General features: G+C 38.9%; 1 protein-coding gene across 1 annotated transcript in view; it reads left to right on the forward strand.

Annotated features, from left to right (window-relative positions):
- LOC124119982 overlaps window positions 1-27039 on the forward strand; it is a 38585-nt gene that overhangs the window by 1443 nt on the left and 10103 nt on the right. Inside the window, exon 2 of the mRNA XM_048383812.1 lies at window positions 18350-18605. Coding sequence (XP_048239769.1) covers window positions 18350-18605 — 256 coding nt within the window. The remainder of the gene's footprint in view (window positions 1-18349; window positions 18606-27039) is intronic.

Genomic DNA, 27039 nt, shown 5'->3' on the forward strand with positions numbered 1-27039 from the left:
GAGGAAATAAAATTCGTTGAAAGCTCCGTTCACCGCCTTAAAGCCAACGTAGGAACTGTAGCGTTTTGTTTGAAGCTTTATTACTGCGGCACTACCAGTCGAAATTGATCAGGATCTAATGACGAAAGCTGCTTGGCAAATAGCTTCTGAGATATATGGTGTTTTATGCGGTTGAATTAAAGCATTCAGAGTTCATTCCAATATGACCACCAAACGACGTGACATTTGGCAAACAACTAAGAACACACAATTTCTAGTCTATAGATGATGGTTCATGCCAATATGTAATATGTATAATATGTAAACTGATCAGATAGCTGGTTTGCAATGTAATCGTGTGAGAAATATTAATTTGCATCTAAAAGGCTTTCCTAGACGAAGATACAATTTACCTTATGATAAATTTTAGATCAGAAGTAAAATCCAAGATGGCCTCAACCAATCGAGATATCGAAAGGCGGTTACAGTCTTTAGATGTAGACAGTACGGAAACAATCTGTGAAAAACTACTGCTGCTGTTAGATTCGGAGGAAACGACTGCAGAATATATCTAACCTACAAAATACAAAACAAATAAGCTCTGAACATGTTGAATCCGATATGACAGCCACATCAGGTGACTGTTGACACATGACCAGGAACAGAATTTCTTCAGCAGCCGATAACAATATGTCAGAAAATTTAAAAAAATGCTTTACATGGTAACTTTCCTTTCATAAAGAATAAATTTCTTGTTACGTTGTTGTGTGGTGCATGGACCAAAGTATTAAAAGTTTGTAAGGGTTTGATATGATAGTTTGAGAGGAGCATGTTTTGGCAGACAAATACTGAGAAGAATGATAAAATGCATTACACAAAAGAAAACGGGGGAATGATAAATAATAAATAATAATAAACAGAATGATTGCAATAGGGCTGTTAGACTTTTAGACTTTGAGCCCTGACAAGTATAATAACACGAAATAGCGCTTCGACACTGTATTCACCTGGACCGAGAGTTGACTTTTGAAAATGAAAACAAAGACATTCACGTAACAAAGCAACTGTCAACATTGCTCTTCTAATGTTTTATTGCATAATTGCTGAGGACAAAAGTATCAACACTCAATACCTACATATATATAAATCTGCAAGAACGAATATACTATTGTAGGTCATTGGTGTAATACACAACAGTTAAATTAACTTACGTTATTGTGTCTTTTGCCAAAATGTAGGTACAAATTGAATCTATCGCGAAAAACGGTATATATGGCTGCCGTGGTGGCCATGTTGAAAATCGGATTTAAACCTTTTAACCAAATGCAATTCTAAAGAGCGTTATTGGTTCGAAATGTTGAGGAAGTTGAATATTCATCCATATGAGTCCAACCTGCATATGGATATTAATAACAAAACACCCTACAAATATCACGAGGAAATGAAAGCGGCCGATGCAGTGCTGAACATTTTGTTTCCTTGTTTGAGGACGGTATATAACTGATGGCAACGTTTTTTACAATAGTGCTAGAATCTACACCGAGACGTTGACAAATTCACTTGCATGATTAATTCACTTACTTGACAACTGGGTCAGAATCTACTCATCCCCATCTTTTGAAGTGGTGTGAATAAAAATAAAATAAAATTACTACAACGCCCTTTATAAAAGGATTTTTTGAAGTCTCCAAAAACTGTTCGAATGAAACTCAAGGAAATAGTGATTCATATCACGACAAGGAAACTAGCATTTTGTAAAGGTTTTAATGACACTGACATTCAAAGGGTAGAATATATTATATTTACATGTAATTTGAAGCTGATAGTACAGATGGTTCTATTTGGTTTATAAAAGCGTCACATAGAAACTAAACTAAATCGTATGTGACGGACACAAGTTAAATCATATTTATCTTTCCTGTTATGTTGCCGTTTTATATTCGGAAAATGATGTGGCGTGTGGTTTTGAATCAGTTTAGTTCATACAGGTGCATATGCAGTAGCGGGCAAGGCTCCGGCTAGGACAGCAAACACAGAACAGGCTAGTGGGGTGTGAGTTGACAGATGACTTTATTTGCACATACGCCAGTTGTTATGTATGTATACAAATACCATGAAAATATGTAATAGATGAAATATAACAAACATATCACATAGTTTCAACACACCAATGCATAAACAGCTCATCCAATTTAATATGCTATGCATACTATAAACATTATTTATACTTGATATTTTACATTAATGTATCAAACATGCTGAGCAGTAGTTACACTTACCCTTGTGGTTATAAGCCAAATTACAACTAAAAATACTTAAGACGGTTACATAAATACCGCCTCTACAAATTGCCATGATATAAACATACTATAAATACAATATACACAGAATATACACATAACTTACCACTGTGTGACAATGAGCTGGCAACTGGCAGATGGCGTTGGCAGATCACAGGCATCGTAACATCGATTGCCATATTCTAGAAAAATTGAAACAATAAGGCCGCATAGGAAAAAGGAAATGGCCAATAGAATTAAGAACATGTAAAATGACCTTTTCATATGTATCCATTCAATCATAATCTACAAACATACATAAATACTGCATTCACACATGTAGTTAGATGGTATTTAAGTAATGATTAATAGTTAAAATTGATTATAGATTTAGTTTTGATTTAACTAAAGTGTTTAACAAATTAAGAGGGAAGGTATCGAATATCTGAAGATATCGATATAACTTGTATACTTATTATGAAGAACTAGTTTATGTTTTCAACTATTTTAAGTTTTTCAGTGACCAACTAAAAACCAGCTTAAAACAGAAGAAACCTTTTACTTACACAATACAGAAGCTGGGAAGGAAAACAAAGCAAGACGCTTGTGCTGTTGGTGACTGTATAGGTGAAAGTGGCTATTGTTATGTTAGTGGTTATGTAAGTACTGGAGCTAGAGTAGTATAGGTAATGGGGGTTCTGGACCACTTCCACTGTAGCTGGATTTATATACCTATAATGTTACTACAGATGGAATTTTTTATGTCAAAATGAATTATGTGATTTAATGATAGTCATGAGATTAAGTTAAATTGGCTCCAGTTCACCACCACCTGGGGCCAATGATATAAATTTTTATAGGTAATAAGGGTTCTGGCTCACTTCCACTGTAGCCAGATTTGTATTAAACGAAATATCAATATTAATTAATAATGGATAAAATTTACTATAGCCCACAAGGATATTGGAAAGGTGTAGGAGCAATAAAAAAATTAGCCACCGCGGCTAAGGTATCTAAAGATGTGGCCAAGGATTGGTTAAAGAAACAAGCGATGTGGCAAATATATTTACCGGCACCGCGTTATATACCGAGGAAGAAGTTTGATATTTTTACAACGAATGAAGTTCATCAGGCTGACCTCTTGTTTCTTCCCCACGATAAGGTAAAACGCAAAACGTATAAATACGCTTTAACAGTAGTGGATGTGGCTAGTCGATACAAAGAGGCTGAGCCATTAACATCGAAAGAATCAACAGAGGTAGCTAATGCACTGAGTCGCATATATAAACGCGGACCGCTAAAATGGCCTAAGCTATTTCAAGTAGATCCCGGTCGCGAGTTTATGGGATCAGTAACTAAACTGTTAACAAAGAACGATGTCAAAATCGTCCGTGGTGAAAGAGAGGCCCACCGTAGTCAAGCTATCGTCGAAAGATTTAACAGGACATTAGCGGAACGTTTGTTTGGCTATCAGTATGGGATCGAAATGAAATCCGAGCGATTGAGATCAACCGAATGGGTGACACGATTATCAGCCGTTGTATCAGCGCTGAATAATGAAGTAACGAGATTAATAGGGAAGAAACCATCCGATGCTATTAAAATGAAATCCGTGACTTCCAAATCTTCAGCACTGAGGAGAGGTAAAGAACGAAAACTTCCGGATAGAGTAAGGGTAAGATATTTATACCAGGCTGGTGAACTCGAAGGAGGCCTACGTCGCGCAACCGATCCCATATGGTCCCTTAAGATGTATAACATTAGTCGATTGGTTATGAAAGAAGGAGAGCCTATTCTTTATTATCTTCAAGATGGACCGGGTAGGGCATTTGTACGAGAAGAGTTGTTCATAGTTCCCGACGGTACAGTATTACCACCATAACCATAAGCATAGGTATTTACACCATCATTATCAATCCATCTCTTTGTATCTAAGGGGGATAATGATGTCTTGTTCATTCTTAATCCATATATCCTATGATTGTAACTTCTTAAAGAGTTCATCTCATGTTTGAACTTTCTACCGTTAAATAATGATTCTTTATACTGTTCGTGTTTGATATGCTTTTTTACAACATACTTCTTAACACCCTTAGCTTTTCTTATCTCTCCATTATCAGACTTCTTTATAGAATACATCTTAGGTCTTAATCCCACATACTCCACTATAGGGGTCCCAGCACATTCATCCTTCATCTTACCTAACACCTTTTTATTTACAACGCTGTGCAGTGGATTATCTTTTGGGTAATCGCTCGTGTCGTACATATCTATTTTTTCTGCCATATCTTTATACACATCCTCGGTTTGTATTTCCAACAACAACGAATCTGTGTCGGTATATAACACCTCACATCTATCGCTGTATTGCTTCTTAAGTTCGTTGTAATAAAAGTCATACATTAAGTGTTTTGACAAGTCCAGAATACTCATACCAACGTACACCGGTCTGTTAAATTTTATATTACTCTTCTGCATATGCAACGCGGCTAAGTCGTTATCGAATATCTTGCTTCTGTTAAAAGCCGGGCTGGCTATAAGTTTCCTGAGTCTTTCTTCCTCATTAGATCTGACTAATTTAACATCAACACGCTTCCTTAGATTCTCCATAGTTTTACCAAATACCGAGTTATTCATGAGCTTATACAGATCCTTTTCGAAATCGCTGGTAGCTATCTTTCTTAAATCTGTGTTCAACCTTATATAGGGCTCCATCCAAGGGCTTTGATCAAACTTTAGAACTCTGTGTATTTTCTTAAGTTCCATACCTAACGATAGATACAACTGGAGATTTCTGTAGTGAACTATATATTTTGTTTTATCCATCAAATTTGGTATGAGTTTTTCTACGTTAGCTAACCTACTATTACCCATCAAGGAGCGTTGATATTCCGACATCCAATCTTTATTAACCATTAATCTTTCGGGAGCTAGCGGATAACTGTTATGATCTTTATGTAACGAACTTGGATATTCCAAGTCAACTTCTAGTATGTACCCTTTATTCGCTTCGATATCATTATTATGGATATTATGAATATTATTCACATTGATATCATCGACCCATTCAAAACCACCCATGGGTAAAGGTTGACTCATAGCCCATCCGTACAAATTGTTGGCGTCGAGATATAATATGTGTGTGTTGGGTTTACTGGGATCGTATCCTTCCACTAATTTATTATTAGCCTTAGAATACCTTTTAGCTGTCATCGATATACCACCTCTTAATCCTTTCTCAATAAACAAGTGCATATCGTAATCTGTGAGTAGTTTTAGTTCTACGCCGGTCTTCTTCAACAATGCATCCCACGATAGTCCTGGACTGGAATAGTACCATGCCGGGTCCAAGCCGTATTGTTTGAAACATGTCTTTCTAAATATCTCGAATATATCGGCTAGTAACAGTACATCGGTTTTTAAGTACAGATCGTGATAATCACCTAAATTCTTACAACCTAATTTATCCCAGACCGTCAGAGCGTGTTCATAATCAGCATCTGTTATTCTAGATTCTGTTAAGTTACTATAGAATGATTCGAGGGGTGGTAATTCAGTTTCTTCGAATCTAGACCAACCATCCATATATTCGTAAGGATATACACCTTTTCTCAGCAACAAATGACGAGTTATCTTATCGGTATATTTATTTGTTATCGTGAAGTCATCGGGATTGTTCGCATTAGCTAAATTGTCCAAGGAAGATAACAGAAATTGTACAGAGTCTATGAATCTAAGCCCATTACACGAGAACGATATGTATTTTTCCATATTATTAGGAATGCATGTTAAACCGCCGTCGGTCTTCGAGATAGCTTGCATAATGAGATGTGAATCGTATCCCCTAAGGTTATGAAACACAACGGGGATGGGTATTGTTTGAGAGTTCATTTTTAGTTTCAAGTTACACTCGTTATGAGCGGCTCCCCGATAATTACCCGTGACGTGACAATGATCTCTTACAGAATCCCCATCCAGGGGTTTATTACAAACGTGACAACTCGTTGACTTCTTATGAGCACTCCAATCATCCCTCGTCATACGCATGGGTATCTTACACGATAATTTTTCCCTGATTATTCTCTCTTCATTTTGTAGATATTCTAGGAACTTTCCCGCTGCATCGGGACCTCTGTAAATCACAGGAGTGTTTGTTTTCCCATCATACCTTACAACTATATATCCAAACCCACAAGGAATATGTTCTTGAGTTTTGTACGTAAAACTACTATCTTGATTATTGTGTTCAGTATTTTCTATGGGTTTGATAAGCGCTTCGAAGTCGGCGTAAATTACGTACGGTACTGGCATTTGATTACAATAATGTTCAAATTTTAATATATTTTTTCCCTCTTTAGGCATATCGATCCTGATAGCATTCTGTCCAACACCTCTACAGTCTTCTTTATGCGCTTCTAATAGATCTTGTCTGCTGTACCCATGTAGGCATCTTTCACAGAAATATTTCTTTTCTTTATGTTTTGTTTGATCGTATAGTAGCCTGTTTAAACTCTTTATCCACGTATAATGATATTTACCATCTTTTTCGATCAGAAATGAATTGATTCTGGGAATATTTTCCAGAGCGGAGCTTATCCTGTGTACAACAATTCCTTCAGAAGAATGTCCGAAAACATTTATAGCTAAATTATTTTGCTTTTCCACCTTATCAATTTGTGATATTGGTGTAGGTTCGTCTATACCATCGAAGTTGAGTCCATCGTTTTTGGGATAGCTAGAAGGTCTATCTGGATGTTTGTCTACGGGGAACAATGCAGATCTTATCATCATTCTTAAACAGTCATCAGATTTATTTTTTAAGGTTAATTATGGCTTTTTTCTTCTTATAATACGGGGGTAAATCTATATAAGATCCACCTTTGAAGGGCATATAATTTGCTATATCTAAATATAAACTATCGATTTTATCCACTCCCCAACCCGAACCTCTATTAGTCCAGCGTTCTAAAGTTTCCTGTATTCTCTGAATTGATGTATCTAATGATGTGTTTATAGCATCGGATTCGGTTAAAACTTCTTGATTGCTACGGAAATATGGTTCGGTATATTCGGTGCTATCGTCTGTGTTACTTTTACTCAATGTCATTTTAATCGTCAGCTGGTATTTTATACTATGTAAATCATCTAATTCCTCATTAATTTTACTCGATATGATGGGCTTAATATCGTTAACATCCATGTTGGAATTAATATCCATCTTCCAACCTCTTAGATATTTACCAACGCCGGTGGATGTGGGTACAAATATTAATTCTTGATGTTGATTATCATTATCAATAGGTTGATTATTATCTAGTAAAGCGATCAATTCATCTCTTCTCATTCGAGAATAACCTCTCAACCCACTGTTTCTCGCTCGAACTTTGAGTTCTCTAACAGTCTGAGGTTTGTTGTATTCCAAACCGAGTAAGGTAAACAATTCAGCTTTTCTCATTCGAGAATATCCACGTAGACCACGTTGCTTTGCCATAGCCTTCAACTTTCTGACAAAAACCATTGTGGTTGAATATACAAAATGATTCATTTGTCTAAATGGTTATACGTATTCTCCCCAACCTATTCCTCTCATTGATGTAATCTCTCTTCCTAGCATAAATAATCTGCTTCCTGACCTTATCAGCACCGTGACTATTACATAAACTGTAACTACATTTGACTCCAATCCCACATACAGAACAAACGTAATTTTTAAACCCCTTTCTGATGTTATAAGCGTGAGTGCCACAGTAAACACCCACCGATGGCTTCTGACATTGAATCGATTTCCCCATGAGTGTATATTTGCATAGATTCATGATTATACACATATCATATCATTTGTCTAAATGCATGGTATAGCTGAAAATCAATACAGCAGTCAACCCCATAATCACAAATGTGACCTCGCGGTCTTTCTGAGCCTCTGACGGTGTATAAAACTGACTCATTGTTGGTCTAGGTATTGGGTCTAGTTTTTTCCCATAAACGAGGAAGTATTCGTGCATGGCAGATTCAACATCCTTAAACGTTTGAATTGAATGTCCTTCCTTTATCAGTTGTTCATGAATAAAGTCTAATCTCTTCATTCTCTGCTGTGTATATTGTAACTGAGCTGCTTGGTATTGCTCTAAAGCTTCGTTATGTCGTTTACGCTCCTCTTCAACTTCTTTAGCGTTTGATTCCCTCATACTAGAAAATAAAAAATTACTCCCTGAAAAAGCTAGAGCATTAACAACAGCTCCACCGACCATCATCGCAATTGATGCCATATGTATAATAATATAAAATATTCAAATGTTTAATTACTTCATTATGTCTTCCGGGATAAGTCCTTGTTTGATTAGCATATCCTTTGTTGCCATAGCTAATCCAATATCCAGAATGGCCATACCAATGTCATATCCATTAAAATCTAGCTTGGGAGGTGTGGCTTTAGTAATCATTTTAGCCATACGGGCATATCCAATGGCCAAGCCGGTGACCACCGCTGAATGATACGTCGCGTTTACCAACATTTTACCGTCTGTAGCTGGAGTAGTCATGCTTCTTATAGCATTATATGAGGACTAACCTCTAATTGTTGCGGCGGGGGTGACGTTTTCTCTTCTCCGGACTTATAAAAGAACCATACAACCGCTATACCAGCAACTCCTACTAGTGCCCATGTTTTAATCGGATTAATATTTGAATTATTTATTAATTTCGCTTTGCGCGCAAGCCCTCCCTTTCTTCCTGCGGCTATTTTCAAAGGATTCTTTGTCACTCTGGGTTGTTTTTTTGTATTCACATGTTGTGTTTTCTCATTCACTTGTTGTTGCGTTTCCACAATCTGTTGTTCCTCGTTCACAATCTGTGGTGTCACCTGTTGTGATTGTGTCTCCATTATTATTAAGTGGGCACGTATGTTTAAATTGACAATACCTAGCTGTTATTAAAGCTGTGGTGAATGGAGCTAAGAACATTCCATATCTATGATAAAACTCACAGCTCACTGCGCTTATAGCGTGTTCGATGAATGGGTCTTTCTCTAGAGATTCGCATAAATACATGCGATGTTCTGCTGGGATGGGGAGAAATGTACTAGCTATGGTCGTGTATAGTTGTAATATAGAAGACCCTATCGTTTTAGTCATGGTAGCTCCCAATCTAGACTCGTAACGAGCGTACAGTTTTTTAATTTCTTCGTCTGTCATGTTATCAATTTTTTCGATGGTATAATTTTCTCCCAAATATTGGGAACATTTTCCACCGGCTACCAAAGCCGCGAGTCTTTCTCTATGTTTATCTGTAACTACTTCAGCATGTTGATGTGTTTTTTGATCTGCATCAGATTCTTTGAGCATTTGTTCGATGAGTTCGTCGCATTCCATAATGTAATACCTAAGGAGATATTTAAGTTTAACATAATGTAATATGACATATCCAATACAACCCGTAATAATGAACTGTTGCGAAAGAATGAGGATTTCGAACCACATTTTATGTAATATTAACCGCTAATGTTCAATTTGCTACATTTGCTATAATTTTGCTACATTTTGCTACATTTTGCTAAGCAATTGTATAAGCAGCTGGTTGATCGGTTTTTAATACGAGTTTACAGTGCTTCGTTGCCGCTAACACTTTTCTGACTTTATCTCGTTCGCCCTTGGTATAAATGACATCATTTTCGCGTAGACATTCCTCGAATGAATCTCGGTCTTTGCAATGAAAAAGCGCTACCCATTTGGTCTGCTCTCTGAGATCTTTCAGTACAGAGTTGTATTTTTGAGTAAGTACCCAAACGCTATGTTGAGTATGCCGACCGGAGAATGCTAAATACGAAAGCATATCTTTCTTTTTTGTGAGTTCTTTACTCGCGCTGCAGTCATCTATTACGAAAAGGGTCGATTCTCATTTGTATTTTTCGTGACATACTCGGAGGCAGTCTTGTAAACGATCGCCTGGATCGACTCTGTGTACCCCATTGTCATTCATTACCCAATCTCTCGATAGGTATGTTTTATTAACACTTATAGTCGGGCATAGAATAATGATATGATCGAAAACGTCCTGATAATGACTTTCTAAAATATCTAGAATAAAGGCTGTTTTTCCACAGCCCGTTTGCCCGCATATGATAGCGCAGTGTGGATCTTTAGGTAAAAGATTATCAATAGATTGCTTGCACGAATCTCCCATTCTGTATATTAAGTTGCGCATCCATAATCACGTACAAATATATGTTTAATTTACCAGCTGATTCCTGAAGCTTTGTTATCTGTATGGTGGCACCCTCGCTAGCATTTTCTATTCTCCTCCCACTACCGTGTAGTTGGTCATCATCCGTTGTTCGCATGTCTAGCCATAGCGCGTACTTCGTGGTGAGGTATTCACCCATCGATACACTCCCGAGAGACAGATCTTTCACGACCGCGTTAACTTCGGGAGAACGTTTTATAGAAGGAAGTTTTTTAATCTCATCCCACTGGTGATACGCTAGCATTCCTTGGCTATATAGTTGATTAGGAACTCCCTCGATAGTCAATTCTACTTTTGTAATCTTAGGATTGTAGAACTTCTCGGTATTTCTTTTAAACACATCGGAGGGGTCCTCGAACAACATTAAAATACCCTTCAACGACCTCGTGGGGACGTTTAGATTGATATTCCACATCGTATCTTTTTTATCCCTCGTGATCTTTCGGTGTCGCAGCACGCGATCGTACAAAATAGCTAAACTTCCCAAATACTGATTACGAATTTGTCTGGCTAATTCGGGATCCGTTATCATATCGTACTCCAGAGAGATATTATCAATGGAATATCTAGCATCTTCATTAACAGATCTGATTACTCTACCATAATCATTAAAAGTGAGTTCGTATTCTAACCTATCACCTAGGGATGCTTGATAAAAGGGCATGTGGGAATCTAGTAATTCAAAGTCTAGGGGAACATAGAATCTGTTACCTAATGCGTCGGCAACAGCCTTATCTTTTTCGTTGGTATCAACACCATTTTCAGCACCCACGCGCAGTCTCAATGTGTTCTTATTACAAATACCTTGGTACTGTAAGTTTTCCCGCTCTTTATCCGTTCTCCAGAGATCCATGTAGCAATAGTATACATCACTATCGTCGATACTCAAAACCTCATTACCACTAATTTTAATGGCGATTTTCTTAACGATAGCACGACCTATGTTCTGAACGGGCTCCCTGTTAACGTCTGTAGAAGTCAAACTAATCGTAAATGCTAGTCGGACAGTTCCCGGAACTAACACATCGTGTGCGCCGAGATTAGGAAAGCGAACCAGAAGGGTTTGATTCTGATCTATGGTACTAGGGTTATTAGTTATAGTTACAGACTGACGAATTGCTTTGACCCCTAATGGATCTCGAAGTCTACGTTGTGGGTTTAACTTGCGTCCATATTGCGAAGACATTGTTTATATTGAAATTATGTACCTTATGTTTAATATAAAAATGGATAATTTTGAACATAATGACTTTGATCTAAGTACCTTTGATGACTTTGATAACCCAATCGAAGAGGGTACTGATGAAACCAACTTTGGTGCCACGAATCTTAACGATGAACTTTTACAATCATCCGTCAATGATTATTATGATGCCTTAAAAGAAGATACCCCAATAGGTCGTGACTATTCAAAGTTTGAGATAGATAGTAAAGGAATATTGCGACTGCGTGGCGCTCCAGATATTGATCTTATGCATTCTCGTACTCGTAAGCCCCTAGCCTTGTCTACGATAGCTGCTAAACACGGCATCAGCACTGTTCGTGATAAATTAGGTTTTGTGGACTACCGACGACTTTCCGCGAAGACTACTAAGGTTCTTCGAACCGTGCGTACTGAACTCGTTAATACAGATGATTTGGAAGCTGCTTCGATGGTGGCCTCGGACGGACTCGGAGAAATCTTAGATACCTATTACGATAATTCCACGTTACAGGTACCATCCTCTGAGTTCAGTATTAGGGAATTACGAGGTCTTGACAAGGCAATGCGAACAATGCGGGGAGAACTCATCAATAATATAGCCAAGATATCCGAAATCGAAAACTCAAACTCGAAACAGGCGGGTGATGAGTTCAGTAGACGCCGAGTAGCGGAAAGATTGCGTAGCTTAGAAGACGAAAGATTGGCCCGCCTCGAAGCTGCTTCCAGTAATAGAAAGGCACTTCGTTCGCAAATCAGTCGTATTCGAGAAACTATCGATCAAGTCCTCAACGATGACACTACACTGGCCGATAAAATTAAAACATTGTTCAGAGAACAGGGAATAACAATTGCCAGTATTTTAACCGCGTTGGGTTTTATTATATCGACTTTGACTCTCTCGTTAACAGGTGGTGGTACAGGTGGAGGTACACCACCCAGCGATAAAAACGGTATAAAAGAGTGGATAAAAAAACATTTAAAAGCATTAGGTTCAGCACTGGGAAAGCTCGCTGAGAAAGCCGCGGCCGCACTTCCTGGTATAATAGGGAGTATAGTTTCCTGGCTATTGAATTTATTAGCTAAGACCACCACTTGGCTTAGTCAAAACTTGTGGGGGCTGATCGTGGCAATTGCAGGGCTGTTGTACGTATTCGCTAAGAACTATTTAACCAAATCATGAGTAAACCAACCGAGACTCCACCCACTACAAGCGCTGTTTTTTCATCGATATGTTGTTGATTTTTAGCCTCAATATGTGGTGGTACTTGTGTGTGTGCATTAGTAGATGGTTGATCGATAGTTGGTGTTTGTGGCTTGACTATTCCCTTTTCGCCCGTGATCGTTTGCGTTATTAATTCGACGTTAATATCTGAATTAATACCTGGTTTTTGTTGATCGGTAGCGATAACAATTTTATTATTATAGCCTATCACTTGACCGATCTTAAGTTCCATATTACTCGGAGACATGTATAGTCCCGGTGCATAAACAAAGTCCACTTTGGATTGAGCGTACTGTAATGCATCTTGAAAACGTTTTATAGACGATGGTATGTCAACTGGTGAATTAATGGCGTCCTCCACGTTTGCGACAAACTGTTTTTGCGCATCGAGCGCCGTCCCAGAACCGATAATGGATGTTCGTGTTTGCGATTGTGCACCGAGAATTGCCCATACATAAGTTCTTATCGATTCATTAAATCTTACAAATCCTGGGTTAGTAAAATTATTTTCCGTTTTATCATTAAGAAATTCATTCCAAGCGTCTCCAGGTGGTTGCTCAACCTTTTGGATGGTGAAAGCAACACCACCCTTAAAGTTAATACGATCATCTCTCCACTCGTTACTTGAGAGAGCAAAGCTCGGAAGGAGCCGACCCCTTTTCAATAAATCATCGCTGACTTCTTTAACAGAGTGTGCACCAGCGTACGGAATACCTAGACCATGGTTTGCTCCTTTAATACGCCAATCTTTACTCGTAGAAACATTAAATTCATTACAAATACGTTCATACACCCCCCTATTATACGGATTATTTGATACATTCCACGCTCGATCTTGTGGTAATGGAGCATTAATTTCTTTAAGTATACGTCTAATCTGATAATACACATGAAATAATAAAACAGACTTATTTAGCATATATCCTGGAGCATTAACAGATACACCACATCCCGTTGTGGCACACCATATGGCAAAGTTTAACTGATTCTGCCAAAATTGCATCGGATTGTGAAACCAATCGTGCACCATTTTATCGCTAGTTGCCGTGACCCTGTACTTTTCAAAGATATCTGGGAATTTAACGAAAAATTCAGAACCGGAGGCAGTTACTATAATCGATTGATTAGTAATATATCTCGATTTCATATTTAAATTATGATATAGTATCATTGTATATTTAATATGTATGTTACACTCCCAGGAATAACAAATGGTCAGTCTATTGAACTGCTTCATACTATCGATAACTCGGATGGACAACTCGAAGTAGCTCTATGTGATGTAACGTATTACCCACGGTGGACCAATATAAATGCTGCGAAAGAAAATAATGAATTATTAATAGTTAAAAATGATATTCCTAAATTCATTACTATACCTGATGGGTATTACAGCGTATGCTCACTCAATGATGAATTTTTTAAACCTAATGGATCTAGTCTCACACAAAATGAGGCGAATGGGAGACTGAAATTATACCCTGGAGAAAAAAAAAGTGTATTTCCTTACAATAACTTAACAAACACACTTGGATTTACACAAATATTAAAAATATCCAATACATTAAAAGATGGAGAGACATTACCCGATTTAGTTCCCTATAAAGAGTTGTGCATCCATCTTGATCAAATCAGTACAACAAATAATATTCAACTAGAAAGTCCTTCAACTCTGCTTAGAAGTGTTCCAGTGAAAGATGAAAAATATAATAGCGGTAGAACGGAATCTTTCTCATCATTACAATATAAAAAATTGAAGCGGGGTATTATTTCAGACTTCAAAATTTCTGTATTAGATGTAAAACATCAACCTGTACATATAGGATACTTAAGCGTAACACTCCATATTATAAATAATGGTTGATGCATCAGGCCCTGGAATAGTAAGACAATGTAATACAATTGCGCTTTCCGATCTCGGAGACACGGAAGGATTTGGTAAACCCGGTACCAATGGTAAGTTATACGCTTTACACTTACACGATAATGTATACAAGCGGAAAGAAGTCACATTCACGGGTAATCTAGAAGATTTAAGCGATGTCGATGTAAGTAGACTCCTTAAAAACACTTCGTACAATATTACTCACAACGACGATAATAAATGGACTATGATCGAAGCAAACATCGAGTGGCTACTGAATATCATCATTACCCCACCTTATGTGATGATGGGTAAGGAACATAATTTAACTAAGATAATAAATAGTGGCATCGTACTCGCGGCTTATATCAAAACGAAAAAGTGTGTTGGTCACTCCCCTGTCAGAAAACCCAGGTCATATGTTATATAGTCGTCCGTCCTTAAAAAATGTTACTTTAAATTTGGTTACTGAATTCGAAGAAATTAAAGTTAACCTGAGTGCAATACCTAATCTTTCTACGCTTATTATTGAAGTCTTGTTCGGAGATGCACCGGAAGATGCCTTCGATATATTACCAGGTCTATCAATTAAATGGCTTAAGAAACACCAACGTCAACGTTGCAGTATTATTCATATCGGAGCATCACCCGTTGCAACCCTCGAGGGGGTCCAAATTATTAAAAGTGGTAGTATTTCTCTTACTAAGATATTCTTGCCGTATAATATACATTTGATAAGATTGATGTATACTATCAAAACATTTAAGCAAGACCAATTAAAGACTATTATATGATCATAATATACACTATGAGTTTATATCCAGCGCTCGGTGAAGCATTTGAAAAGATGGAAACTGTTGATGGATTTCGATTACATCAAATAAAAGACATAAAACATCGAATAGGGAAGGATAGGGAGTTGAGACTTGGATTGTATAAAAAGTATCGCAAAGTCGTGAATGCTCTGGACGGAGTTGACACCGCGCTTGTAGTATCTGGTATGGGACTCGGTGTAGCGGGTATCGGTTTACTATCAACTATAATCGCCGCACCTATCGTGCTCGGCATGGAAATAACCGCTGGAGTCTCGGGACTGGCAGGAATAGCGATAAGATTCATTTCTCGTAGGTTACAAAAGAAAGCATTAAAACACGATAGTATTCGGATACTCGCCGAAGCAAAGTTGAACAGCATTGAGGATCATATTTCAACAGCAATGGCCGATTGTAAGATATCCGAGGATGAGTTTCGTTTAGTGCTGTCGGAACTCACCAAATACAATGCAATGAAGCAGGAGATTCGATCAAAATCTCGTAAGACCAGTGGTATTAGCGAAGACGAGAAAAAAAGGTTCATAGAACAGGGGAGGCAACAAGCGCGTCAGTTATTCCGTGTCAAAACCAAAGAACTGGTTGGAGATTAAAAATAGATTGCTTACTATCGTTTGATCACATTTAGACTCATCGTTGAATCACATTACCTATAAAAATTTATATCATTGGCCCCAGGTGGTGGTGAACTGGAGCCAATTTAACTTAATCTCATGACTATCATTAAATCACATAATTCATTTTGACATAAAAAATTCCATCTGTAGTAGCATTATAGGTATATAAATCCAGCTACAGTGGAAGTGGTCCAGAACCCCCATTACCTATACTACTGCTAGTCTAATTGTTGTTGTTTCTATACTGCTCAAGTAATCTAGCTTGAGACAGAAACAGGCCAAAACAGAAACAAAACAATTAAAAGATTTTACTAAAATATTTACAAAATAGCAATAAAATCAACTCGGCCATATACTACCCCCTCCCAAATAATGACGTCCTCGTCATTTAATTCTACCATCAACAATCGAAATAAATGCACGTGATAAAAGTTGCAAAACGCCACTGAAAGCAAAGTGCTGGATAGTCCGAGATCTGCTCTCCCTGTCTTGGTCCGGGATTTGGTGGCTCATCAGGTATTCCCCTGATGTCATCCAAGAGGGCTTCCGACCCGTGAAGATCCGGGGTAGAATAGGCCTTCAGCAACCCATGCTTGCCGTAAAAGGCGACTATGCTTGTCGTAAAAGGTGACTAACGGGATCAGGTGGTCAGGCTTGCTGACTTGGTTGATGCATGTCATCGATCCCAATTGCGTGGATCGATGCTCATGATATTAATCACTGGACTGTCTGGTCCAGACTCGATTATTTACAGACCGCCGTCATATAGCTGGAATATTGCTGAGTGCGGCGTTAAACAACAAACCAACCAACCAAGAGGGCTTCCGAGTTGATCGATTGGAACGTCTGGCTGCTGTGGTGGGGTAGGGTGGGATAAAGTGGCTTGGACAAACAGAAAATAATTACTTACTAATTATGTCGCCATAGAGCTTCGCCTTCCTGTAACTGCTGAACAACACTTGAATCGAATTCTTAGCTTCTACTTTCATGAATTGAAAATCTCCATGAATTTTTGACCCCAGATGTTACTAGTCATGCCGCCACTGACGTCATTGATGAAAATACTTTCAAACATGGTTTATTAAATCACATTTAGGACACAAGTACTTGTTGTCTTGTGTATCTTCTCAAAACTATCATATCTTTGGAATCCCCACACTTCCGAAGCATACGTAAGGATTGGTTGTACCTGGCTGTCAAATATTTTCATATATACATTATTCAAGGACATGTTACATGACATTGCTGGAAGCAGCGTAAAACAAACTCACTCACTCAATCTACTTTCAGGAAATAAACATATAAATAATGTCCAATAGTATTCAGATCCGTTGCCAGCACTGACGTCATGGATGGAGATACATGTACTGCCAAACATGATTAGTTAAATCTCGTTATGCTGTTTACAGGTTGTTGTAACAACGCTTCAAGACACAATAACAGGTACCCCAGGGTGTACCACGTCTATGACGGAGGCTACAGACACAACTTCCCCAATGTCAACCACTACTATACAAGATCCTTCAGCATCTACATCTGCCATATATAAACTCCCTATACAAACTATACCTTCCTTTATTTTGAAATGTTGTAGCCCTGCTCTGCATTAAACTAATGATTGGAAGTCAACAATGACAATAAGGTTCATTTCGGGTGCAAAGTATTAATTTCCCTATATAAACTATACCTTGGACTACCTTCAAGGACCGCTCTCCAAGTTTGATAAAAAAATATCTATTGCAAGTTTTTATAATTAAATATATTGTTGAATTAAACGGATTTCCAACAGTCTGTGAGAGCCAAACAAACCCACATCCATACGAGAGAATAAAATGTCTCATTTCGGGAGCCCGGTTTTATGTCCAGTATTGTCCATATGTAATAACGTATTAAAAGCTTTTCAAGGTAAACGATCTTCGTGCGTTGACAATAGTTTTAACCAGTATTTGATACTGTGAGCAGCTGAATAAATAAAACTTAATACAAATACTTAAAACAAATATACATAAATAATGTCCAATAGTATTCAGATCCATTGCCAGCACTGACGTCATGGATGGAGATACATGTACTGCCAAACATGATGAGTTAAATCTCGTTATGTTGTTTACAGGTTGTGTACCTGACCATAACAACGCTTCAAGACACGACATCAGATTCCCCAGGCAGTACCTCGTCTATGACGGAGGCTACAGGCACTCCTTCAACAATGTCAACCACTGCTATACAAGATCCTTCATCATCTACATCTGCTGAGACAGATGCTCCAACATCTACATCTCCTGCGACGACAACGACCCAAACATCGCAACCCTCACCACCAACAACAACACCACCACCACCAACATCTCCCAAGACGACACCCCCAGGTAGGCCTACACACCACACTGTTTGCCTTCCGCATGTATCGTAATACCCGTTAGGGTACAGTCAGCCCTTCTGTGTTGTACACTTGAAGTAAACCTGATGATAAAGCAATACACCCGGCTATGGACTAGAATTTATAGATACTCCGCGCCCTTCATGACTTTTTAAGTCCATTTGAATAACGCTCAGTGACAGTATAATATGTTATGGCCTTGTTACTGCTTCCATGTCATCTGAGTAAGCAAGAATACTATGTTTGTCATTAATAATTCATTAACAACTTTGCATATATCTGTATTTTAAGTACATCTAACGCGTACACGTAAACGTTTAAAAATATTGTGTTCAAAATATTTGTAAGTACTCGTATTCTGGCAAAAACTACGAAATATCTGCAATGCAACATTTCGAATCCAATTGTCTCCCGGGAAAATAACGTGTAATTGTCATGTACCTGGTTCACCGATGATTTGTGCGTCATGTTTCCAATTATGCAATTTAACAAATATATGTATTAAAGGAGCACTTGGCTTGATTCTAATCGTATAAACAGCAGTCTGGTGCCTACCAGCACACATTTTATGATGTTAAACCAATCCAACCCAGCGCATATATATATATATATATTGGGTACCACTCCTTTGATAGTCACTTTAAGAAGGTACACAAAAGGACACTAGACGTTTGAAGCAGATAAAACAACGTTTTACATGTCAAATTCATTAGAAAAAACATTTGAATGCATAATTATATTACTAAAGGCAGTGGGCACGTGGAAACTAATCCAGAATCGCAGTTCATTTCCATATGAAGTAGCAATTTAAAAAAAGTAGTATCCTGTATATATGTTGTGAATTCATCCTGTATATATTCTGTTACGAAATTTGTATTGGTTTCCAATGTGGCATACACTAATTGACATACCGAAACCGATATGATTATGTGATGCCATATTTAGTGACCGTTCCATCTCATGAGCTATTTGACAACCCTTACAATTATTGTCTGCTTCTTCGCATCTTAGGGGCGGTGGGGCACCTTAGTGTTGAAAGCGTTCGCTCGTCATGCCGAAGGACCGGGTTCGATTCCCCACATGGGAACATTATGTGAACCCATTTCTGGTGCCCCCCGCCGTGATATTGCTGGAATATTGCTAACGCCAAACTCACTCACTTTTCTCATCATATGATAGGGGGCACGGGTGGCCCAGGCGTCTAAGCCGCAGCGATTCGCTGTGCAGAGTTGCGTCCCTTGGGCACGCCAGAAACCTATGATAGTGGGTTCGAATCCCGGTTCGCCCCGATTAAGTTTCTAGGTTTGCCAGCACCATACCCGTACTCGTGGGTTTCACCGAAGTTGTAAACGTCTGAGACCTGCATCACTTCGGGCTTTCCTCCCACATTAAGCTGGCATGCCGCGATTTGACCGGAATTCTGTTAAAAGCGAAGTTAAACCAAACTCACTCACTCACTCATCATATGATATGACCAAGAAACCATCTGGAGAACGATACAGGGCTCTAAATTCAAGTTGTCATCAGGTATTGGTTGATCTTAAACATCTACCATTGATCTTAATCAGTTATTCGCAATATATCGCAATAAAGGAAAGGTGCTTAACCCTTAACCACTTGTAATTTGCTCCTTCGCATTGTCGACATGCCAGGTTATGACAACGTGTGCTTGATTGTAAGGTCGGTGCCGCTTGAGTCGGGAGTGTGGGCGCGGCGCCTTCTGTATCATGAGTCGGTGTACATGCGCGTTCGGCTCCTACAGGCTGGGAACACAGTGTGTGCCTTGTGAGTGGGCAATGCACGTGCATGACCATACATACGTGTCTATGTTATAAACACGATATCAAAATATATACAGAATGTACAAATATACAACATATTTACTCATTAAGTCGATAAAGCCCAAATGGATATATGTCACTTTCTCCGGTCTTTTAAACAAGTTGACAATAATCACCATGTATTACATATTGGGGCGCATATATCTTTTACTTACATGTACGTTTGTACAATACTATTCACATTACAGCTATGTATTGTGCATTTGTGTCATTTCCATTTACTTTTAGTGATGCAACTATAACATAGGATATTTACATGTTACATGTTATTTACAATTCCTGATATATAAACCATTATACTACAGTCACACTGTCCTAATATTGAAACTGGGCTGATAATTATCTTTCAGAAACATGAACACCTGATGAAATCACTTGTTTATAAATATATATTATATATAACGGCTTATGTCACGTTAGAGCTCTCCATCATTTAGTCGACACCTATGATATAACAGAAATACTGTCCAGTGCGCAGCTGAACGAATCACTCACTCACGAACAACACATGTATATTCTGTACTCCATTTATACAGCATGACGGACAACCTGGTGTATGCTGGGAACATATACAGGAGGTATAGTACTGCATGTCCCACAGCTAGGAGCTCACCATAAAACCCTTATATCTGTATAGTGTTTGTTCAATCTGTGCCAGTAGTTCTTATTATTGTTGGTATTTGTTTTCTTCATGTTGTCTATACTCTCGATATGTAACGTTATCCTGTTAATCATAGTCCATAAAACTGTTTTATCTGGTTCATAAAACACTTGATTGTCTGGTTTGTTTACAGGCCCCGTCGCATTGCAGGCGTACTGCTGTGTGGCGTCAGGCAACACTTACTTACTTAATGCAAATTGTGTGAATGGCGGGTCTACCTGTATTGCAAAACATGTTTACCCCTTTCGCGAACACCTGGTGTTATCACCGATTTTCAGTGGTCCATTCATATAATTTTCACAGCTATTTTGCAACTTACGCCAAATGGAAGCTGTTTTTCTTGCAATGACAATTTATATTTTCATGGTAATCTCTTTTTGACTAATTTTTCAAGTGTCACCTTTCATCAAAATTCCCTTGGTTGCTCTAATTTTCTTAAAAAATACGGAATGGATTTGTCCCCATCTTGACAAATTCTCTTAATCTACAAGAGGAACACGGACTCGGATTCGAAGTTGTCTTAGACGCCGGAGGTGTAGATTTAAAAAAGAAAAGAAACATATTTTATTCTCATGAAAAGGATTGGGCACAAGTTATCACAACTTGGAACGCCCTCTCCCATAGATTTACATGGATACTTATTTACAGTTAATAAATCAAATGACAGAAAGGAAAGAAAAGAGATAGAAAAACGTATATACATTCACATTGCTCACATCAAACACGCCGAAGGTGTGATGTGTATAGCCGATATAGCTTAACATCATGTGTCTTTTTTCGACTGGTTTTAACATTAACAGCATCTAACCTCAAAGGTTAGATTAAACGAAGTGATTAACTAATACCATGGTAATGTCTTCAATCTGGAACAGATTGTAAACTCGTTGACCAAGTAGTTGACAGATGGTTAGGAGTTGACCTGTTATTAACATCGGACTTACACAACCGGCCCAATACTTACTGTGTGTATGTATATATCCTCAACCCGCTGGCCTACAGAGATAAATCCAAGGTCTGATCGATGTAACGCCACGAGTGCTTTGTCCAAGTGGGCCAGTATCTACAATAGTACACTACAGCTGTTGACAAATGCAAAGTAAACAATACTCTCCGAAAATACATAGTAGAATATTCGAAAACAGATGATTACAGAAACACAGAGAGTGTATATTGAGTGATGTTAATGATGGATACGATATAGGAAGACCCGGGTGTAACGTGCCAAATAACAGGACATGTTGGTGTGAATTGAAACTGTGAAAACAACAATGAAATATGATAGGGGCATGTAGTAAAAATTGTGAACCTTTGAGATGACTTGGCTCATTCCGCCACGATTTGTCAAACATTCGTTTTTGTACGGCGTGGCATGATCCCTAATGACAATTTGAGTTTTGTCCACTCCCCTTGTAAGTCTGGCTCAGTTCTGCTAACGTAGCATGGGGCCTTTGATGTCGGCGTACACATTTCATGATCATGTCCCAGGCGTGCTCTGTGTGGGAACGGTCATGGCTCATGGCTGGCCACTGCAACCTGGTGCTGTGGGAGGGAACCAGTTACGATACATGCACAGTGGGCACGACAGCTATCTTCATGAAAGCCATAACGTGGACCAGCATGGCTACTAGCGCCAATTGGTGGTCTTTGTAGTACTGTCCTGTGACAATGTAATTTTCGAGGCAGACAATTTCTATATGTTATCAACAGTTGAAGCATAATCACTTTCTTTTTATTTCGATAAAATACCACCACCCTCCCACCCATTGGTAAGTATCCCCTACGTTTTGGAGAGTTAGTCATGTACTTGCTGCAATAGGAATACGTAAATGATTACCTTAATCATGTTTATATAGACAATGTGAATCAGTCTTAAAGTCATTGGCCGAGTGGTGAACTGTATAATATGCTTTATGTGGTTTATGTTTGTTCCAAGCAATACCAGTTGGCGGCAATTGTACAAATGACACGCGTTGTATGGCGCCATCTACGTGTAATTACTCGGTATGTACATGCCCTGGAGATTACTACCAGATGGGTCAACAATGTGAAGCCAGTAAGTTATTGCGACTGGAAAGGGAAACTATCTTAGTACACAAACTCATCCTAATTTCTGACACACTGCCGAATGCAGTGACATGCTATGGAACCATTAGTAATTTTTACTATGAACAATTGGTTTCATTGCAATTGTTATTATTGTACTGAAATATGTTCTTACATGTTCGTGTAATTTGATCGTATTTGTGTTTCTGTGTGCATGCAGGAAAAGAAGTTTATGATTTGCCCAAAGACGTGAAAATATTTCTTTCGGGATATGTAATATTCTCCTTCCTTAGTAAAAACCCAGCAGATATCACAAAACATGTTACAATAATCTATGTATAAATTTTCCAAACATTTACACACGTATATAAAGTGACACATGCTTGTATCTTGCACAGCATGTTAACGTTGTACCGACGATGACCCTGTTTGATTGTCTTTACCGTATGTCCGTTATACAGGAGTACAGGTGGGCGAAGGATGCAACAACAACAGCGAATGTGTTGTTAACGTTGATTGTATCAATAACACCTGCACATGTCAGACAGATTTATTCTTCAAGGATGGGCAGTGTATCCCACGCGAGTCGTGAATGCAGAAAACCCATGTATCTGGCATTTCGTTTATAATCCTTATATTACTCCAACATCACCACGACTACCACACCCTTCTTTTTCACTACACTATCACGTTGCACATCCTTATATAACACCTCACATTACCATGCCTACCCACACCTTTCTGTTTAACTACAATATCACATTGCGCATGCCTTTATTACACCACATGCACATGCCTAACATAACCTTAACGTTCTGTACATATCTCACTAATATTCACCTCACTTACTGATTTCATCTGAAAATGGTTCGGTCTATAGCGGTGCCTAAAGTAATATAATATACTGCATCAGACACACTATTTTATTCATTTGAAAACCACAGATTGGTTAACTTTTATGTTCAATCAGTTCCCAGTTCTCAGTCAAAGCTTTGGGTAATCGATATAGATGATGACGAGCTGTGATACGTTTACATTTCTTTCAATCCTGCCTGTATCAATTAACACACCACCGAAGTCTTCTTTTGCAGGTTTTATTTTAAAAAAATAATTATATTTATCCCTAGATATTTTTAACACGTGTTTCTGCTGTTTGTCTTCTCTTTCAAACCACTCGAAGCTGATGCACGCATGTTTTAATCCAGAAACAGAAATAAGTAGTAGATTAACAAGCACAATGTTCTTATAGTTATAGAATGTCAGTCTCAGTGTATGGCAATGATCTGTAAACAGTTACAGTGATGGTCGAAGTGGTACTTTGAGGTGTTACAGCAGTGGTCGTAGTGGTACTTTGAGGTGTTACAGTGATGGCCGTAGTGGTACTTTGAGGTGTTACAGTAGTGGTCGTAGTGGTACCTTGTGGTGTTATAGTCTTCCTCGTAGTGGTATTTTGAGGTGTTACACTGATGGTCGTAGTGGTACTTTGAGGTGTTACAGCAGTGGTCGTAGTGGTAGTTTAAGGTGTTACAGTCTTCCTCGTAGTGGTATTTTGAGGTGTTACACTGATGGTCGTAGTGGTACTTTGAGGTGTTACAGTGCTGGTCGTAGTAGTACTTTGAGGTGTTACAGTGATGGTCGTAGTCTTACTTTGAGCTGTTACAGTCTCCCTCGTAGTGGTAGTTGGAGTTGTTACACTGATGGTCGTAGTGGTACTTTGAGGTGTTACAGCAGTGGTCGTAGTGGTAGTTTAAGGTGTTACACTGATGGTCGTAGTGGTACTTTGGGGTGATACAGTCTTCCTCGTAGTGGTAGTTGGAGTTGTTACACTGATGGTCGTAGTGGTACTTTGAGGTGTTACAGCAGTGGTCGTAGTGGTAGTTTAAGGTGTTACAGTCTTCCTCGTAGTGGTATTTTGAGGTGTTACACTGATGGTCGTAGTGGTACTTTGAGGTGTTACAGTGCTGGTCGTAGTAGTACTTTGAGGTGTTACAGTGATGGTCGTAGTGGTACTTTGAGCTGTTACAGTCTCCCTCGTAGTGGTAGTTGGAGTTGTTACACTGATGGTCGTAGTGGTACTTTGAGGTGTTACAGTGCTGGTCGTAGTGGTACTTTGAGGTGTTACAGCAGTGGTCGTAGTGGTAGTTTAAGGTGTTACAGTCTTCCTCGTAGTGGTATTTTGAGGTGTTACACTGATGGTCGTAGTGGTACTTTGAGGTGTTACGGCAGTGGTCGTAATGCTACTTTGAGGTGATACAGTGATGGTCGTAGTGCTACTTTGAGGTAATACAGTCTTACTCGTAGTGGTAATTTGAGGTGTTACACTGATGGTCGTAGTGGTACTTTGAGGTGTTACAGTCTCCCTCGTAGTGGTATTTGGAGGTGTTACAGTGATGGTCGTAGTGGTACTTTGAGGTGTTACAGTGCTGGTCGTAGTGGTACTTTGAGGTGTTACAGCAGTGGTCGTAGTGGTAGTTTGAGGTGTTACAGTGATGGTCGTAGTGGTAGTTTGAGGTGTTACAGTGATGGTCGTAGCGGTACATTGAGGTGTTACAGTAGTGGTCCTAGTGGTACATTGAGGTGTTACAGTAGTGGTCGTAATGCTACTTTGAAGAGTTACAGTGATGGTCGTAGTACTACTTTGAGGGGGTACAGTTTTCCTTGTAGAGGTACTTTGAGGTTTTACAGTGGTGGTCGTAGTGGTACTTTGAGGTGTTACAGTCGTGGTCGTAGTGTTACTTTGAGGTGATACAGTGATGGTCATAATGCTACTTTGAGATGATACAGTAGTGGTCCTAGTGGTACTTTGAGGAGTTACAGTGATGGTCGTAGTACTACTTTGAGGGGGTACCGTTTTCCTTGTAGAGGTACTTTGAGGTTTTACAGTGGTGGTCGTAGTGGTACTTTGAGGTGTTACAGTGGTGGTCGTAGTGCTACTTTGAGGTGATACAGTGATGGTCATAATGCTACTTTGAGATGATACAGTGGTGGTCGTAGTGGTATTTTGAGGTGTTACAGTGGTGGTCGTAGTGCTACTTTGAGGTGATACAGTGATGGTCGTAGTGCTACTTTAAGGGTTACAGCAGTGGTCGTAATGGTACTTTGAGGTGTTACAGTGATGGTCGTAGTGCTACTTTAAGGGTTACAGCAGTGGTCGTAATGGTACTTTGAGGTGTTACAGTGATGGTCGTAGTGCTACTTTAAGGGTTACAGCAGTGGTCGTAATGGTACTTTGAGGTGTTACAGTGATGGTCGTAGTGGTACTTTGAGGTTTTACAGTGGTGGTCGTAGTGGTATTTTGAGGTGTTACAGTGGTGGTCGTAGTGCTACTTTGAGGTGATACAGTGATGGTCGTAGTGCTACTTTAAGGGTTACAGCAGTGGTCGTAATGGTACTTTGAGGTGTTACAGTGATGGTCGTAGTGCTACTTTAAGGGTTACAGCAGTGGTCGTAATGGTACTTTGAGGTGTTACAGTGATGGTCGTAGTGCTACTTTAAGGGTTACAGCAGTGGTCGTAATGGTACTTTGAGGTGTTACAGTGATGGTCGTAGTGGTACTTTGAGGTTTTACAGTGGTGGTCGTAGTGGTACTTTGAGGTGTTACAGTGAGGGTCGTAGCGGTACATTGAGGTGTTACAGTAGTGGTCGTCGTGGTACTTTGAGATGTTACAGGAGTGATCGTCGTGGTACTTTGAGATGTTATAGCAGTGGTCGTAGTGGTACTTTGAGGTGTTACAGCAGTGGTCGTAGTGGTACTTTGAGGTGTTACAGCAGTTGTCAAAGTGGTACTTTTAGGTGTTACAGTGATGGTCGTAGTGGTAGTTTGAGGTGTTACAGCAGTTGTCAAAGTGGTACTTTTAGGTATTACAGTGACGGTCGTA

The sequence above is a fragment of the Haliotis rufescens genome, unplaced genomic scaffold (assembly GCF_023055435.1).
Source record: "Haliotis rufescens isolate VD_foot unplaced genomic scaffold, xgHalRufe1.0.p SCAF_5, whole genome shotgun sequence".
Classification (NCBI taxonomy): Eukaryota; Metazoa; Mollusca; class Gastropoda; order Lepetellida; family Haliotidae; genus Haliotis; species Haliotis rufescens.